This window comes from Heterodontus francisci, chromosome 5 (genome assembly GCF_036365525.1).
Source record: "Heterodontus francisci isolate sHetFra1 chromosome 5, sHetFra1.hap1, whole genome shotgun sequence".
In the NCBI taxonomy this organism is placed as follows: domain Eukaryota; kingdom Metazoa; phylum Chordata; class Chondrichthyes; order Heterodontiformes; family Heterodontidae; genus Heterodontus; species Heterodontus francisci.
This window is the reverse complement of record NC_090375.1, coordinates 89,971,762-89,991,225: the sequence shown is the minus strand read 5'-3', so window position 1 is coordinate 89,991,225 and position 19,464 is coordinate 89,971,762. Positions and strand designations below refer to the sequence as shown.

General features: G+C 48.2%; 1 protein-coding gene across 8 annotated transcripts in view; it reads right to left on the bottom strand.

Annotated features, from left to right (window-relative positions):
* LOC137369955 (protein EFR3 homolog A-like) overlaps positions 1 to 19,464 on the bottom strand; it is a 325,373-nt gene that overhangs the window by 190,909 nt on the left and 115,000 nt on the right. For all 8 annotated transcript variants that reach the window (XM_068031744.1, XM_068031747.1, XM_068031748.1 and 5 more), the window contains one exon: positions 9,321 to 9,442. In XM_068031744.1, coding sequence (XP_067887845.1) covers positions 9,321 to 9,442 — 122 coding nt within the window. The remainder of the gene's footprint in view (positions 1 to 9,320; positions 9,443 to 19,464) is intronic.

The following is a 19,464-nucleotide window of genomic DNA, read 5'->3' as shown; positions in this document are numbered from 1 at the left end:
CAATCAAAACTCATCACTTTATCCAACTCTCAATCCTAAGCCTGAGCCTGTTCTCCGATACATTTGGCTATATTCTCAAGAGATGCTCTCAGGGTCTCAAGCCAGACACCCCATTAATAGTATCTGTGCATCATCACACTTTCTTTCTAACCTTGCTTGATACTTTTGTCCAAAGATCCTCTTCAGGCATCTTGGTGTACTTAGAGTGATACCATCAGTTGTTTGGCTTCCGAGCAAGATGGCTCCTGGGCTGTAAGCTCCCTCGCACCCTCTCCTCCCACCGGCATCTTCCTACTTGTGGGCGTCTCGGGAGGCTAAGGGAGTAAACCCGAACAGAAAATCCGGAGCGGAACCCCGTAGGTGGTCATGTGTCACCTTTGGCATGTTTCCGGCAGTTCCTGCAGCCATACCGGTGCCAAACGTTATGCTCTGCACTCCTTTGGACCCCACCAGAAAGGCCGAGAGGGGGTTTTGACGCTTGGGAAACTCTCATCCTCCATACATTCGCCCAGGCATGCGCCATGGAGAGGTCACTCCATAGTCGCCTCACAGCGACTGAAACAACACGGAAGGCAGCAGTTACGGGTTATAAGTCCAGCTAAATTGGCGTAGAGATTGGGCGCCACGGGTTGCCTTTGTCAGTGGGAGAGGTCATCGCACCTCACTGGACAGCTACCATTGCCTCAAACCGGGCAGCCCCTGGTCAATAAGGTTCTGTCCCGCCACAGTCCACCAGCTTCAATGGGTGCTTGGAGCTCAGGGTCAGTGCCCGAAAAGTGGACTGCAACACCGCACCAAACAACATGGAAAAAGGAAAGAAGGTACCAGCCCTTCGCTTTGCAAGCTGGAACGTCAGAACCAGGTGTCCTGGCCTGTCGGAAGACCTTACACAAATCAACGATTCTCGGAAGACCGCCATCATTAACAACGAGCTCAGTAGACTCAATGTAGACATTGCAGCACTTCAGGAGTCACGCCTCCCCACGAGTGGATCTCGAGCAGAGCAAGACTACACCATCTTCTGACAGGGCAGGGATCCTGAAGAACCAAGACAGCATGGAGTGGGCTTCGCCATCAGAAACTCCTTGCTCAGCATGATCGAGCCTCCCTCAAATGGCTCGGAACGCATACTGTCCATCCGACTGCTCACCACCTCTGGTCCAGTACACCTACTCAGCATCTATGCTCCAATACTCTGCTCCCCACCTGAAGCTAAAGACCAGTTCTACGAGGAACTCCATAATATTAGCAGCATCCCCAACACCAAACACCTGTTCCTGCTGGGGGACTTTAATGCCAGGGTTGGGGCCAACCATGACTCATGGCCCTCCTGCTTTGGGCGCTATGGTGTTGGAAGGATGAATGAGAACGGGCAGAGACTGCTTGAGTTGTGCACCTATCATAACCTCTGCATCACCAACTCATTCTTTCACACTAAACCCTATCACCAGGTTTCATGGAGGCACCCAAGATCGCGTCGTTGGCGCCAGCTAGACCTCATCGTCACAAGGCGAGCCTCCTTAAACAGTGTTCAAATCACACGCAGCTTCCACAATGCGGACTGCGACACTGACACTCCCTGGTGTGCAGCAAGGTTAGACTCAGATAAAAGAAGTTGCATCATTCCAAGCAGAAGGGCCACCCGCGCATCAACACGAGCAGAATTTCTCATCCACAGCTGTTACAAAAATTTCTAAATTCACTTGTAACAGCCCTTCAAAACACTCCCACAGGGGAAGTTGAGACCAAGTGGGCCCAAATCAGAGACGCCATCTAAGAGTCAGCTTTGACCACCTACGGCAAACGTGCGAAGAGGAATGCAGACTGGTTTCAATCTCATTTTGAAGAGCTGGAACCTGTCATAGCCGCTAAGCGCATTGCACTGTTGAACTACAAGAAAGCCCCCAACGAGTTAACATCCGTAGCACTTAAAGCAGCCAGAAGCACTGCACAAAGAATAGCCAGGCGCTGCGCAAATGACTACTGGCAACACCTATGCAGTCATATTCAGCTGGCCTCAGACACCGGAAACATCAGAGGAATGTATGATGGCATTAAGAGAGCTTTTGGGCCAACCATCAAGAAAATTTCCCCCCTCAAATCTAAATCAGGGGACATAATCACTGACCAACGCAAGCAAATGGACCGCTGGGTTGAGCGCTACCTAGAACTGTACTCCAGGGAGAATGTTATCACTGAGACTGCCCTCAATGCAGCCCAGCCTCTACCAGTCATGGATGAGCTGGACGTACAGCCAACAAAATCGGAACTCAGTGATGCCATTGATTCTCTCGCCAGCGGAAAAGCCCCTGCGAAGGACAGCATTACCCCTGAAATAATCAAGAGTGCCAAGCCTGCTTTACTCTCAGCACGACATGGACGAGGGAGCAGTACCTCAGGACATGCGCGATGCCAATATCATCACCCTCTTATAAAAACAAAGGTGACCGCGGTGACTGCAACAACTACCGTGGAATCTCCCTGCTCAGCATAGTGAGGAAAGTCTTCGCTCGAGTCGCTTTAAACAGGCTCCAGAAGCTGGCTGAGCGTGTCTATCCTGAGGCACAGTGTGGCTTTCGTGCAGAGAGATCGACCATTGACATGCTGTTCTCCCTTCGTCAGATACAGGAGAAATGCCGCGAACAACAGATGCCCCTTCACTTTTCTTTCATTGATCTCACCAAAGCCTTTGACCTCGTCAGCAGACGTGGTCTCTTCAGACTACTAGAAAAGATTGGATGTCCACCAAATCTACTAAGTATCATCACCTCATTCCATGACAATATGAAAGGCACAATTCAACATAGCGGCACCTCATCAGACCCCTTTCCTATCCTGAGTGGCGTGAAACCGGGCTGTGTTCTCGCACCCACACTTTTTGGGATTTTTTTCTCCCTGCTGCTCTCACATGCATTCAAGTCTTCAGAAGAAGGAATTTTCCTCCACACAAGATCAGGGGGCAGGTTGTTCAACCTTGCCCATCTAAGAGCGAAGTCCAAAGTACGGAAAGTCCTCATCAGAGAACTCCTCTTTGCTGACGATGCTGCTTTAACATCTCACACTGAAGAATGTCTGCAGAGTCTCATTGACAGGTTTGCGGCTGCCTGCAATGAATTTGGCCTCACCATCAGCCTCAAGAAAACCAACATCATGGGACAGGACGTCAGAAATGCTTCATCCATCAATATCGGCGACCACGCTCTGGAAGTGGTTCAAGAGTTCACCTACCTAGGCTCAACTACCACCAGTAACCTGTCTCTAGATGCAGAAATCAACAAGCGCATGGGAAAGGCTTCCACTGCTATGTCCAGACTGGCCAAGAGAGTGTGGGAAAATGGCGCACTGACACGGAACACAAAAGTCCGAGTGTATCAAGCCTGTGTCCTCAGTACCTTTCTCTATGGCAACGAGGCCTGGACAACGTATGTCAGCCAAGAGCGACATCTCAATTCATTCCATCTTCGCTGCCTCCGGAGAATACTTGGCATCAGGTGGCAGGACCGTATCTCCAACACAGAAGTCCTCGAGGCAGCCAACATCCCCAGCTTATACACACTACTGAGTCAGCGGCGCTTGAGATGGCTTGGCCATGTGAGCCGCATGGAAGATGGCAGGATCCCGAAGGACACATTGTACAGCGAGCTCGCCACTGGTATCAGACCCACCGGCCGTCCATGTCTCCGCTTTAAAGACGTCTGCAAACGCGACATGAAGTCCTGAGACATTGATCACAAGTTGTGGGAGTCAGTTGCCAGCGATCGCCAGAGCTGGCGGGCAGTCATAAAGGCGGGTCTAAAGTGTGGCGAGTCGAAGAGACTTAGCAGTTGGCAGGAAAAAAGACAGAAGCGCAAGCGGAGAGCCAACTGTGTAACAACCCCGACAATCAAATTTTTCTGCAGCACCTGTGGAAGAGTCTGTCACTCTAGAATTGGCTTCAGAGCCACTCCAGGCGCTGCTCCACACACCACTGACCACCTCCAGGCGCTTACCCATTGTCTCTCGAGATAAGGAGGCCAAAGAAGATCAGTTGTTTAAAAAAATTGTAACGAAAACCCTTGTGTCTGCTGTCTTATATTCAACAATACCTGGTTTCAGTCGTTAGCTAGAGTCCATCTGGGGTGCCAATTGCAGCTTTCCTGCTACTTTGAGTATTCAATTTAACCCAACAAAGGTGACTTGTCCATGACAACAAACCCCCATGGGTACAGGTACACATTGGTTACAAGTATAGCAGATCTATTAAGTGGTTTACATTCAGTGCAAAGAAGTAATACTTAACAAAGACAAGAGTCACAGTCTGTTCCTCAGAGCCTCGACAGTAGCCCTCAGTGACGCCATCTCTCTTTCTTTTGTTGTGTTCTGTTGACTGAGGGCTTTTCATGTTGCTTCTCAAGTTCAATAGCTGTTGTTTTATACTCTTTTTCTCCTTTAAGCCTACGTGGCAACTGACAACTTTAACATTAAATTTATGCTTAATTTTCTGGTATTACTGCTCCATTTTCTTGTAACTTAGTTATTCGTTATCTAGAAACTTCATACAAACAGTTGTTACATGAGTTACAGCAATGTCTTTTACCCTTGTGATAATAGATTGTAGAGGCTTTAATTGTAACTTAATTAATGCTCTGTTTTCATGATCTGTTAGTTTCAAACATACCACTACATTCTTTTCATATTTAATTCAAGGTTTGTTTCTCGCTCCCAGTTTTTTTTGTAAAACATAACCTTGGCTCAGCATCAGGCTTGCTTCTCAGCTTACATATATTACAGTTACTTTAACAATATTTTAAAGTATTATTACATATCATAATCACTTCTAATTAAGCTTATACATTAAGACATTAAACCAAGCAATGAACTATCTTACAATATCTATGTCGTTGGTACCTATGTGGACCATGCCAACTGGATCCACCCCCTCCAACCCAGAATAGATGGCCCGAACTCTGGCACTGGGCAGGCAACATAGACTTCTGCACTCTCACTCTTGGCTGCAGAAAACTGCATCTATGCCCTGACTATACTGTCTCTACTGCCACTACATTTCTATTAACTCCTGTACCACTGAGTCAGTCAGTTCGCTCATCCACCCTGCAGCCCGCGCTTTCATCCATACAGGCTGCAAGAATCTCAAACCTGTTGGACAATTGCAAGGGCTGAGGCTCCTCCACTTCTACCTTCTCGATCCCCATACCTGCCTCCCTCACAGTCACACCCTCCTGTCCCTCACCATGGACCAAATCAGTCAACCCTATCCTAAGGGGTGTCACCACCTGCTGGAACAAAGCGTCCAGGTAAGTTTCCCACTCCCCGATGTGTCACAGTGCCTGCAGTTCGGCCTTCGGCTCAATGACTCTGATCCCTGCAGACGCTGCAGATGTGTTTGCCTTGGATTACAGGTGTCCCACGAGCTCCCATATTCTGCAGCCATCACACATCATCTACCTTGCCACCTTTATAGTGTTTAATTATTTTACTGATAAAATTTTAATTAAGGTCTCTAGTTCTAATAACTGTTCGATTTAGCCCAATTGAAACTCCCTAGTTAAGATAAATAAAAGCTTACAATTACTAAAATTACCCGAGTTTTGCAAGATAAGTGAGAAAAATACTCACCAACCAACTACCTGTTTTCCTGTGACACCTCCCCTCTCCCAGATGCTGCTGTCTGTCTCCGGGTCCTCCCCTCTCCCAGATGCTGCTGTCTGTCTCCGGGTCCTCCCCTCTCCCAGATGCTGCTGTTTGTCTCCGGGTCCTCCCCTCTCCCACTCTTTCAGATGCTGCTATCTGTCTCTGGGTCCTCCCCTCTCCCAGATGCTGTCTGTCTCTGGGTCCTCCCCTCTCCCAGATACTGCTGTCCGTCTCCGGGCCCTCCCCTCTCCCGTTCTTTTGGATGCTGCTGTCGATCTCCAGGTCCTCCCCTCTCCTAGATGCTGTCTGTCTGTCTCCGGGTCCTCCCCTCTCCCAGATGCTGCGGTCTGTCTCCGGGTCCTCCCCTCTCCCAGATGCTGCGGTCTGTCTCCGGGTCCTCCCCTCTCCCAGATGCTGCGGTCTGTCTCCGGGTCCTCCCCTCTCCCAGATGCTGCGGTCTGTCTCCGGGTCCTCCCCTCTCCCAGATGCTGCGGTCTGTCTCCGGGTCCTCCCCTCTCCCAGATGCTGCGGTCTGTCTCCGGGTCCTCCCCTCTCCCAGATGCTGCGGTCTGTCTCCGGGTCCTCCCCTCTCCCAGATGCTGCGGTCTGTCTCCGGGTCCTCCCCTCTCCCAGATGCTGCGGTCTGTCTCCGGGTCCTCCCCTCTCCCAGATGCTGCGGTCTGTCTCCGGGTCCTCCCCTCTCCCAGATGCTGCGGTCTGTCTCCGGGTCCTCCCCCCTCCCAGATGCTGCGGTCTGTCTCCGGGTCCTCCCCCCTCCCAGATGCTGCGGTCTGTCTCCGGGTCCTCCCCTCTCCCAGATGCTGCGGTCTGTCTCCGGGTCCTCCCCTCTCCCAGACGCTGCGGTCTGTCTCCGGGTCCTCCCCTCTCCCAGACGCTGCGGTCTGTCTCCGGGTCCTCCCCTCTCCCAGTCGCTGCGGTCTGTCTCCGGGTCCTCCCCTCTCCCAGACACTGCTGTCTGTCTCCGGGTCCTCCCCTCTCCCAGACGCTGCTGTCTGTCTCCGGGTCCTCCCCTCTCCCAGACGCTCCTGTCTGTCTCCGGGTCCTCCCCTCTCCCAGACGCTGCTGTCTGTCTACGGGTCCTCCCCTCTCCCAGACGCTCCTGTCTGTCTACGGGTCCTCCCCTCTCCCAGACGCTCCTGTCTGTCTACGGGTCCTCCCCTCTTTTGCTCTTTCAGATGCTGCCGTCTGGCTCCGAGTCTTCTTCTGTCCCGCTCTTTTTCAGAATACAGACAAATGCAGAATATTTTGTAAATGAAGGATCTCCAAATATTCCCCTTCGGTTAATAAGTTACTATCCACTGGTTATTTTGGTGCCAAAGTGCGACTGCATTCCTCAACAAAGTTATTAAGTTCTCTTTACGCCCCACTAAAATCACAAGCATCTATCCCTACATATAAACACATACATTTTGTATTGGCTGTGCAACACAAATCACTGAACTTAATGCATGGACAATGAATGCCAGAAAAATATTTGAATACTTAACTAAAGGGAAAAAAAGACAAACATTGCTAACATAGGATACAACAGAAATAGGTCATTCAGCCCCTCAATACCTTTGTGACATTCAACAGATCATGACTGATCTGTATAAAAACAAAATACTGCAGATGCTGGAATTCTGAAATAAAAGCAGAAAATGCAAGAAACAGTCAGCAGGTCTGGCAGCATCTGTGAAAACGATGATATGATGTTTAATGGTGGGGTCATGGTCCAGGGGAAAGTAGGAGGAGGTGTCAAGGGAGTTGGTGTTCAGGCTCTGCAAAGCAGAGGTCTGTTCGCCAAACAACAGCACCACCCTTGCCAGCAGGTTTGATGGCAATGTTAGGGTTAGACCTGAGAGAACAGAATGCTACAAGTTCAGAGGGAGATAGATTAAAGCAGTGAAATTGAGATGGTCAATGTCACACCAGCAGTTCTCAATGAAAAAATGAGAAGGCAAGAGGCCAGAGGGGGAGTCTAGGTGAAAAGAAAATTCTGAAGATGGGAAAAAGGGGCTGAAACGCAGGGGGAAGACTCCTGGCCAAAACTGTAGGCACAGAGGCAAAGGCAGTGGAAGACGAGCTCAGTATCGTGCTGAGCTCAAAATTCATTGTGGGGACGTGAGAGGATAAAGTTGAGGTCTTTTCTGAGTACTGATGGTTCACGTTCAGAGAGGGGAAGGTCTGAGGTGATAGCGAAAACAAGGCAAAAGGTTCGGATTGGAAGAAGGGATGGGGTCAGATGAAAATGATGGGAAAGAATCCTTGACCTGCTGAGCATTTCCAGCATTTTCTGTTTTTAATGCTTGATCTGTACTTCAACTCCATTTGCCTGCCTGTTTAACACCCCTTGATAACCCTTACCCAACAAAAATCTACCAATCCCAATTTTGATCATTTTAACTGACCCAGCATCCATAGCCTTTATGGAGGAGCAAAATCAAAATTTCTCCTCACCTGTGTGCAAACAAGGCCCTTTCTGATTTCACCTCTAAATGGCCCAGCTCTAATTTTCAGACATCCATGTTCAATCACTAGCTTCCTAACTCGACTAAATTATGAGTGTAAAGAAAATTTAGGTTCCAGAATTGCATCTATTCAAAGGGTGACAAATATTTGGAACAATCTACCTACAAAGACAATGAAAGCAAGACTTCCATGCTCTTCAAAATACAATTAGATGTCATAATGAGATTTAAAATAGCAGAGACGTGAACTTCAATGGGCTGAACATCCTTTTATGTTCTCATTTTCCAGTTAAATATTCAATAAATGAATTGTTAGAACAATAGGCTTGAGTTAACAGTCAATAAAATCTGCAATATATAGTGCTAAATACTAGAAATCTTATACAGTTCATAGATTTATAGATTAATCTTTGAACTATGCAAAATAAGTGGCATTGATGATTATTAAACACTCAAGGATTTTAATATATTTGTCTTTCTAAATTTAAAATAGTCATGACTCCCTTACAGAAGCTGTAAATCAGATGATGATGAGGTACAAAAGCAAAATGTTGCAGATGCTGGAAACATGAAATACAAACAGAAAATGCTGGAAATACTCAGTAAGTTTAGCAGTAGCTGTGGAAAGAGAAACAGAGTTAACGTTTCAGGTCGATGACCTGCCGAGCATTTCCAGGTTATAATGTGGGTTGAGTTTACTCTTGCAAGTGAGTGACCAATTTGCAAATTGAACACTTCCAGCACAGAAAAGACCTTACATATATTAAATGTACCGTGAGCGGTACTAAAATAGAAACATTGTGTCATTGAAACAGCTTGCGTCATCAGAATATTTTTCTGCATTAATTAGCACATTTTTCAGGGATTGAATTAGCACCCTTTCTTGACACAAATTTCAAGTTTTAAGGGTTTTTATTTTTAAGAACTGATCTGTAGTTCGTTGTCAGTTGTGCGAAGGTGTTGTGAAAACCTGTCTGCATCAATCTAATCAAGATTCATTTGCATCAGAAAGCCATCTGTACTGTCAAAGACTAGAAAAAAATCTATTTGGATATTTTACAACTCTGTACAAACTAACCAGCAAAACAATGATATGCAACAGAAAGCATAATATCTGAGTGATTTAAGAGAAAGCATTTGTAAATGATACTTTTCGCATCACAATGAATGACATGCACAATAGGACGACTAAAATTAAGCCTAACCGCATGTACTCACTTAGTTCTGGTTTCCAAATCATCAATGTAAGAATGGCACATTGCACTGAATTGAGACACAAAGAAGTCATAGCGCCTGTGATATGAAGCAGTGTCTTCCTCGATGTTTGCAAACTTGACAAACTGGGGAAGATGACAAAAAAACACAAATTTATTAGGATAGGTACATGCACAGGTTGTGAAGACACAATTTTCAATTGAAGAATTCCAGCCAGGGTGCAGTTGATTGACAAGACAACTTGGATCATTGATGGGGATCAGGAAGGTTAGATTGTCACTTGGGGTTGGGATTCTTACAATTTAGCTCTGGACAACCTCACAAACCAATGTTTTTAAGGGTTAGGCCACTCCTAGCTAGACAAGCAAGGGAATCATTAACGCTCTGTGCTGGTAACACAGTCATAACTGATGAAACGTCTGTACATGTAGTTGGGTACCCCCAAACTATGGCTCTTTCCAAAATGTAACTAAGTTCTCTAGGCAATGAGAGCATACCTAGAGGTGAGAATGCACTCTATGGCAGGCAAATTTCTGGTGGATTATAAAAGTGTAGCACTTCAATAATGAAATGGAAGACACAGCCTTCACAGAGCAACTTTGTGAAATATGGATACTTAAACTATTTTCCAAACACAAAAAGTAGGACAACTTCAATTCAACCAGTTACAGTCCCATCAGTCTGCTCGCAACGATCAGCAAAGTGATGGAAGGTGTCATTGTAAGTGCTATGAAGCGGCACTCAGCAACAATCTGCGCACTAATACAAAGTTGGGGTTCCGGCAGGGCCACTCTGCTCCAGATCACATTACAGCCTTGGTCCAGGCATGGACAAAAGAGCTGAATTCCAAAGGTGACGGGAGAGTAACAGCCCTTGACATCAAGGCAGCATTTGACTGAGTACGGTATCGAGCTGCTCTAGCAAAACTGGAGTCAATGGGAATCAGGAGGAAAACTCTCTGCTGGTCAGAGTCACACCTCACACAACGGATGATGATTGTGGTTGTTGGAGGCCAATCATCTCAGCCCCAGGATATTGCTTCAGGAGCTGCTCAGGGTAGAGTCCTAGATCCAACCATCTTCAGCTGCTTCAATGACCTTCCCTCCATCATAAGGTCAGAAATTAGGCTGTTCTCTGATGATTGCACAGTATTCAGTACCATTCACAATTCCTCAGATACTGAAGCAGTCCGTGCCTACATGCAGCAAGACCTGGACAACAATCAGGCTTGAGTTGATATGTGGCAAGTACATTCGCACCACATAAGTGCCAGGCAATGACCATCTCCAACAAGAAAGAATCTAACCATCTCCCCTTGATATTCAAAGGCATTACCAGCACTGAATCCTCCAGCACCAATATCCTGGGGGGTTACCATTGGCCAGAAACTTAACAGATAGCCACAGTATTTATATGGCTAGTCAGAGGCTGGGTATTCTGTGGCAAGTAACTCATCTCCTGACTCTCCAAAGTATGGCCACCATCTACAAGGCACAAGAGTGTGATGGAATACTCTCCACTTGCCTGGATGAGTGCAGCTCCAATAACACTCAAAAGGTCAGCATCATTCAAGACAAAGCAATCTGCTTGATCGACACTCCTTCCACCACCTTAAACATTCACTCCCTCCACCACCAATGCACAGTAGCAGCAGTGTGTACCATCTACAAGGTGCATTGCAGCAACTCACCAAGGCTCCTTCACTAGCACCTTCACCATCTAGAAGGATAAGGGCAGGAGAGGCATGGGACCACCACCTACAAGTTCCCCTCCTAGTCACACACTATCCTGACTTGGAAATATATTCATATGTTCCTTCATTGTCACTGCGTCAAAATCCTGCAACTCCCTTCATAACAGCACAGTGGGTGTACATACATCAGACAGACTGCAGCAGTTCAAGAAGGCGGCTCATCACCACCTGCTCAAGGACAATTAGAGATGGACAATAAATGCTGGCTTTGCCAGCGACGCTCAAATCCCAAGAGTGTACTTGGACCTATAGCTTTTTTTAAGAAATCTATTTTCTTCCTAAGAAAAGTGGACTTAAATTGAAATGAACATTTTGAAGAAACTTCCATTCACAGCTGTGAAACAATGAACAGAAATAATGCATCTATCCAATATAGAATTATATATTTTAATTGACATTTTATCAGCTGCAATTACAATACATGGCAGAAGTCTCCATAACAGAGCATGTCTGAACTCTGACCTAGACATAAATTAGCTCAGTTTCAAAAAAACACAAAGGCAGATTATTTCTTAAATGATGAGAAGTTGGGAAGTGCTGATGTCCAGAGAGACCTGGGCATCCTCGTAGATGAGTCACTAAAAGCTAGTATGCAGGGAGGCGGTGGCGTACTGGTATGGTCACTGGACTAGTAACCCAGAGACCCAGGTATTGCTCTGGGGACGTGGGTTCGAATCCCACCACAGCAGAAGGTGGAATTTGAATTCAATAAATAAAATCTGGAATTTAAAGCTAGTCTAATGCTGTCCATGAAACCATTATCGATTGTTGTAAAAACCCATCTGGTTCACTAATGTCCTTGAGGGAAGGAAATCTGCTGTCCTTACCTGGTCTGGTCTACATGCGACTCCAGATCCACAGCAATATGGTTGACTCTTACATGCCCTCGAAATGGCCTAGCAATCCACTCAGTTCAAGAGCAATTAGGGATGGGCAATAAATGCTGGCCTAGCCTGCGACGCCCACATCCCATGAAAGAATAAAAGAAAAGCAAGCTATTAAGAAGGCAAATGGTATGTTGGCCTTCATCACAAGGGGATTTGAATACAGGAGGAAAGCTGTATTGTTTCATTTATATAAAGCCTTGGTGAGACCACACTTGGAGTACTGTATATAGTTTTGGTCTCCTTATCTAAGGAAGGATATACTTGCCATAGGAGTGCAACGGAGGTTCACCAGACTAATCCCTGGAATGGTGGGATTGTCTTATGAGTAGAGATTGCAGAAACTGGGCCTGCCTCCTCTGGAGTTTCGAGGAATGAGAGATGATTTCATTGAAACTTACAAAATTCTTACAGGGTGTGACAGGGCAGATTTCCTCTGGCTGGTGAGTCTAGAACAAGGGGACACAGTCTCAGAATAGGGGTAGGCTATTTAAAACTGAGATGAGGAGGAATTTCTTTACTCAGAGGGTGATGAATCTGTAGAATTCTCTACCCAAGGGCTGTGGAAGCTCATTGAGCATGTTCAAGACAAAAGTCAACAGATTTCTGGATACTAATGACATCAAGGGAAATGAGGATAGTGGAGAAAAATGGCGTAGAGGTAGATGATCAGCCATGATTTGCTTGAATGGTGGAGTCGGCTCCACAGACCAAATGGTCTACTCCTGCTCCTATTTCCTATGATCCTATTCCTGGAGTGCCCTTGTAGTACTAGCTATATTTTTGTTAACTGTCCCAAATTTATTTTATATGGCTAACAGTTATTATTTTTATTGTTAAATATAAAGCAAACAACAATCCTCAGATATCATGCTCCCAATTTAGTTACATTATCTGAAATAGTATGTTTAACATTGGAATAATGCCAAGGGTGGTGCATTCCTACCATCCAAAAGTGGCAATTCTGCAAAAATAGTGCTGCTTTATGATGGCATTAATTAACATTTTTCTGGAAAGGTTATAATTTTGCCTGCAATTTTGAATGGCTACTGCAATCAATTTCAGAATGATATCGCAGTTTGTACAAAAGCTGAGCCCCAAGAGTGGAGAGGTAATAATCAACACCATCTCAGAATCTCCAATTCCCCTTTTACACTGACAGCTGGCATTAAAAGTCTGCTTATAAAGCCTGTGATTTGTACGAGGCTCATTATTCATCTGTTGGCAGAAATAATTATGTTATGTCCTTCCACTTTCACTGCCAGTATTGAAGATCGTTTGATGAGCAAAAGATAGCATCCCTTGCATCTACTCGGGCAACAGTATTCCGTTTCATGTTTACCATCAGGCAAGGTTTTGAATGATTCTAATGTGAAAACCCTGCTCAGCTTGCCTATAGTAGAGCTTCAGTTTTAATAATCAAAGGGATTAATAAAAAAGTAATAAATTCCATTTTTCAAAAGGTTATCCACAAAATTCCTTGTAGTGATCCGACATTAACCAGTGCTACAGCTATACAAACAAATCAAGAGTTTCTCACTACTGTGTAATTGGCTATATAAAACATCAGCAAGCTAAATGCTTTATTTTTTTAATGTGTTCAAATGATGAGAGTGCCACTGGCAAGACCAGCATTTGTTGCTCATCCCTAATTGCCCTTGAGAAGGTGGTGAGCTGCATTCTTCAACTGCTGCAGTCAGTGTGGTGTATGTACACCCACAATGCTGTTAGTGAGTGAGTTCCAGGATTTTGACCCAGCAACAGTGAAGGAGTCAGAAGTAAAGAATGGTCTCTGTCCACATGATGTCTTTTTATTTTTAACAAAGGCACCCTTAATTGCACATTTAAAAATGCTTGCTTCAGTTAATTGTTTTTTTAATGCACAAGAACTTGTGTGAAAATTTTGAAACCTTGGCCAGAACTTTATGCCCCCACAAAAGAGCAGGCTGTTGACCGGGGGTGTTGGGTGGGGGGTGGGGCATGGGTGTAAAATGGAGTGGGAGGCTGGGGACCCTTCCTGACCTGTTCCCACCTCCACTGCAAATATATGCGGGGCGGCGGCAGCAAGAAACGGCCTGCACGCGCCAGGCCAATTATGGCCCTTAAGTGGCCAATTAACTGCCACTTAAGAGTCTCTGCCCACTGCCACAGGTATTTTATTCTTGGCTGGCAGGTGGCTGAGGCCTCAAAAAGCCTGCCTGATGAAACTTGGTGGCCTTCTTGTGGGCTGCTGGGGGGGCCCGCCTGATCGGGCACCATGTTCGCCACAGAGGGCAGCCCCTAAAGCACCAACCGCTCCTAACGCACAACATCCCCCTCCCACACCGCGCTCCTCACCACTTGCCTCACCGAGGCCAACCAATTGTCCCCGGCAAGGCCCTAAAAAAAACTTACCTTTTTTCTGGGGCCGTCCTTCATCTTCCTCCAGAAGCTGGGTGTAGTCCCAGCAGTGGCCACCGCTCCTGGTGGCGCTATTGGGACAAAGAGCTGCCGGCCCGTTGATTGGCCAGCAGCTCCATGAGGCGGGACTTCCTGCCTCAATGAGGTGGAAGTCCCGCCCAAGGCCAATTAAGGGCTTGCGGGAGTATAAAATCCAGTCTGGATCCCCAGGCCTGGCAGAGGTGGGCTCGCCACCGAATTTTCAGCTGGTGGACGGGGCCCTCCCAGCCCAACTAAAATTACGACCCTTATTTCCCAAACTTTCAGGATTTAAGTAATCAATCTATCAAGAGCAAACATACAGATTTCTACAATGCTTATGTGCACAGTTCTGAAAAATGCAAAAGGCCTTGCGTACCTCCATGAAAATATCAAGCATCAGCAGAAGGACAGGTTGAGAGCTTTTGGTTAAGATTCTGTAACAATAGATGTAATGGCTCGAAGCTAATATAGGGGTTTTGGGACCTCAGCGGGACTGCAAAGAAATCCCAGGAAGCCCAAGTTATCAGGTTACAGTTCATCTAGCAACAGATTTCCAAATTTTTCTTATATTTGTTGACTAACACTAAATTAACTGCATGCTAAAAAAAATTCTGCAATGTGTTTTGCTTTCGGTGGCTGGAGATCCCAGCTGTTTAATCATTTTTTTTTCTTTTGAAGACTCTCTGTAAAAGTGAAAAAAATCACTAGGAGAGCAATGGAGTATGTTGTGAAAGTGATTCTGCTTTTGTTAAATATTTTTTTGAGAAATTCAGTCAACTGAAGAAATGTTGGAACAGTTTGTTTTTCAAAGGGTCATCAGGAGGACACTGATAGGACTTGTTTGAAAACAGCATTTACTGGTTGTCACATGATTCAAGTTAAAAATAGAACAGACACTCTGGTAACAGGAGAAGATGTGTGCAGGGAAGTGACAGGTCAGAAGGTTGAATTTCTGTTTCCGGTTGCACTTTTGAATGATTTGGATTTGGGAATGAACTGTTCAAAAGGGATTAGAGTTTTAAAAAATAAAACTGAAGGATAGAACCCCAGCCTGTTCCATTTCTTTAAAAAGCCTGCAGAAGGAGGAGAGAGCTTCCAAAGCAGAGAAGTGAATTCCCAAGGAAGGAGAGACCACAACCCAGCTCAGCTTTCCAACACCTCTCTAAAAAACCGAGAAGTCCACTGTGTAAACTCACCTAGTCTCCGGTCTTTGAGAAAAGCCTGCTAAGTTAATCCCAATGCCGCCTCAAAAGAACTGTTCTAAAAATCCAAGTGACCCATCTACATGTACTCAGAGGCTAGACTTTATGCCAGTTTTGGAACACAACATATCTCATCTGCTGGTTCTTCAAGAACGAGCAAATATTCAGACCAAGTGTTTTTTTCTTGTCTGAAACAGAGCTCTAAACAGAAATCCCTTTCATTTTTCCGGTTAAGCAGTGTATGTATGTGTGAGTGTGAGGAGCTATGGTAAAAAGGGAACTTTAATATTTCAATCTGTGTATTTATGCTTTACTTCATTACTGGCTAAGACTAGCAACTCAAAACTGGGCATCCATTAGGCACTGTGGACCATCAGCATCAATGGAATAGTATTCAACCACAATCTGTAACCTCAAGGCCTAGCATATCCCCCACTCTACCATTACCATCAAGCCGGGGGACCAACCCTGGTTCAATGAAGAGTGCAGGAGGAGATGCCAGGAGCAGCACCAGGCATACCTCAAGATGAGGCGTCAACCTTGTGAAGCTACAACACAGTACTACTTGCATGCCAAACAGCGAAAGCAGCATGCAATAAACAAGGCTAAGCGATCCCACAACCAACAGATCAGATCTAAGCTCTGCTGTCCTGCCACATCCAGTCAGGAATGGTGGTGGAAAATTAAACAATTGACAGGGGGAGGAGGCTCCACAAACATCCCCATCCTCAATGACGGTGGAAGCAGCAGATCAGTGCAAAGACAAGGCTGAAGCATTTGCATCCATCTTCAGCCAGAAGTGCCAAGTCGATGATCCATCTCGGCCTCCTCCTGAAGTCCCCAGCAGATGCCGGTTTTAAGCCAATTCGATTCACTCCACGTGATATCAAGAAAAGTCTGAAGGCACTGGATACTGCAAAGGCTATGGGCCCTGACAACATTCCGGCAACAGTACTGAAGACTTGTACTCCAGAACTAGCTACACCCCTAGCCAAGCTGTTCCACTACAGCTACAACACTGGCATCTACCCAGCAATGTGGAAAATTGTCCAGGTATGTCCTATGCACAAAATGCAGCACAAATCCAACCCAGCCAATTACTGCCCTATCAGTCTACAACCGAGCATCAGCAAAGTGACCTAAAGGGTTGTTGACAGTGCTATCAAGCGGAACTTGCTTAGCAATAACCCGCTCGCTGACACTCAGTTTGGGTTCTGCCAGGGTCACTCAGCTCCTGACCTCATTACAGCCTTGGTCCAAACATGGACAAAAGAACTGAACTCCAGAGGTGCAGTGAGAGTGACTGCCCTTGATATCAAGGCAGCATTTGAATGAGTTTGGCTTCAAGGAGTCTGAGCAAAACTGGAGTCAATGGGAATCAGGGGGAAAACTCTCCACTGCTTGGAGTCATATCTAGCACAAAGGAAGATGGTTGTGGTCGTTGGAGGTCAATCATCTCAGTCCCAGGAGATCACTGCAGGAGTTCCTCAGGGTAGTGTCCTCGGCCCAACCATCTTCCGCTGTGTCATCAATGAACTTCACTCCATCATAAGATCAGAAGTGGGGATGTTCGCTGATTAATGCACAACGTTCAGCACCATTCAAGACTCCTCAGATAATGAAGCAGCCCATGTCCAGATGCAGCAAGTCCTGGACAACATCCAGGCTTGAGCTGATAATTGGCAAGTAACATTCGCGCCACACAAGTGCCAGGCAATGACCATGTCAAACAGGACAGAATCTAACCGTCTCCCCTTGACGTTCAATGGTATTACCAACATTGAATCGCCCACTATCAACATCGTGGGGGTCACGATTCACCAGAAACTGAACTGGACCAGCCACACAAATGCTGTGGCTACAAGAGCAGGTCAGAGGCTGGAAATTCTTCAGTGAGTTACTCACCTCCTGTATCCCCAATGCCCGTTCACCATCTCAAGACACAAGTCAGCAGTGTGATGGAATACTGTCCACTTGCCTGGATGAGTGCAGCTCCAACAACTCATGAAGCTCGACCATCCAGGAGCGGGTGCGCACGAGGGGGAGAGGTGGAGCGGGCGCGCGCGAGGGTGGGGGGGAAGAGAAGAGGTGGAGCGGGCATGCGCGGGGGAAAGAGAGGTGGAGCAGGCACGCGCGGGGGGGGAAAAGAGAGATCGAGCGGCGTGCGCAAGAGGGAGAGAGAGAGAGATCGAGCGGCGCGCGCGAGGGAGAGAGAGAGAGAGAGAGATCGAGCGGCGCGCGCGAGGGGGAGAGAGAGAGAGAGAGATCGAGCGGCGCGCGCGAGGGAGAGAGAGAGAGAGAGAGAGAGAGAGATCGAGCGCCGCGCGCGAGGGTGAGAGAGAGATCGAGCGGCGCGCGCGAGGGGGAGAGAGAGATCGAGCAGCGCTCGCGAGGGGGAGAGAGAGAGAGATCGAGCGGAGCGCGCGAGGGGGAGAGAGAGAGAGATCGAGCGGCGGGCGCGAGGGGGAGAGAGAGAGAGAGAGATCGAGCGGCGCACGCGAGGGGAAGAGAGAGAGAGAGATCGAGCGGCGCACGCGAGGGGGAGAGAGAGAGAGAGAGAGAGAGAGAGATCGAGCGGCGGGCGCGAGGGGGAGAGAGAGAGAGAGATCGAGCGGCGCGCGCGAGGGGAAGAGAGAGAGAGATCGAGCGGCGCGCGCGAGGGGAAGAGAGAGAGAGAGATCGAGCGGCGCGCGCGAGGGGGAGAGAGAGAGAGAGAGAGAGAGAGAGAGAGAGAGAGAGAGAGAGAGATCGAGCGGCGCGCACGAGGGGGAGAGAGAGAGAGAGAGAGAGAGAGAGAGAGAGAGAGATCGAGCGGCGCGCACGAGGGGGAGAGAGAGAGAGAGATCGAGCGTCGCGCGCGAGGGGGGGAGAGAGAGAGAGATCGAGCGTCGCGCACGAGGGGGGGAGAGAGAGAGAGAGAGAGAGAGAGATCGAGCGTCGCGCGCGAGGGGGAGAGAGAGAGAGATCGAGCGTCGCGCGCGAGGGGGAGAGAGAGAGAGATCGAGCGTCGCGCGCGAGGGGGAGAGAGAGAGAGATCGAGCGTCGCGCGCGAGGGGGAGAGAGAGAGAGATCGAGCGTCGCGCGCGAGGGGGAGAGAGAGAGAGATCGAGCGTCGCGCGCGAGGGGGAGAGAGAGAGAGATCGAGCGTCGCGCGCGAGGGGGAGAGAGAGAGAGATCGAGCGTCGCGCGCGAGGGGGGGAGAGAGAGAGAGATCGAGCGTCGCGCGCGAGGGGGAGAGAGAGAGAGATCGAGCGTCGCGCGCGAGGGGGAGAGAGAGAGAGATCGAGCGTCGCGCGCGAGGGGGAGAGAGAGAGAGATCGAGCGTCGCGCGCGAGGGGGAGAGAGAGAGAGATCGAGCGTCGCGCGCGAGGGGGAGAGAGAGAGAGATCGAGCGTCGCGCGCGAGGGGGAGAGAGAGAGAGATCGAGCGTCGCGCGCGAGGGGGAGAGAGAGAGAGAGATCGAGCGTCGCGCGCGAGGGGGAGAGAGAGAGAGATCGAGCGTCGCGCGCGAGGGGGAGAGAGAGAGATCGAGCGTCGCGCGCGAGGGGGAGAGAGAGAGAGAGATCGAGCGTCGCGCGCGAGGGGGAGAGAGAGAGAGAGATCGAGCGTCGCGCGCGAGGGGGAGAGAGAGAGAGATCGAGCGTCGCGCGCGAGGGGGAGAGAGAGAGAGATCGAGCGTCGCGCGCGAGGGGGAGAGAGAGAGAGATCGAGCGTCGCGCGCGAGGGGGAGAGAGAGAGAACGAGCGTCGCGCGCGAGGGGGAGAGAGAGAGAGATCGAGCGTCGCGCGCGAGGGGGAGAGAGAGAGAGATCGAGCGTCGCGCGCGAGGGGGAGAGAGAGAGAGATCGAGCGTCGCGCGCGAGGGGGAGAGAGAGAGAGATCGAGCGT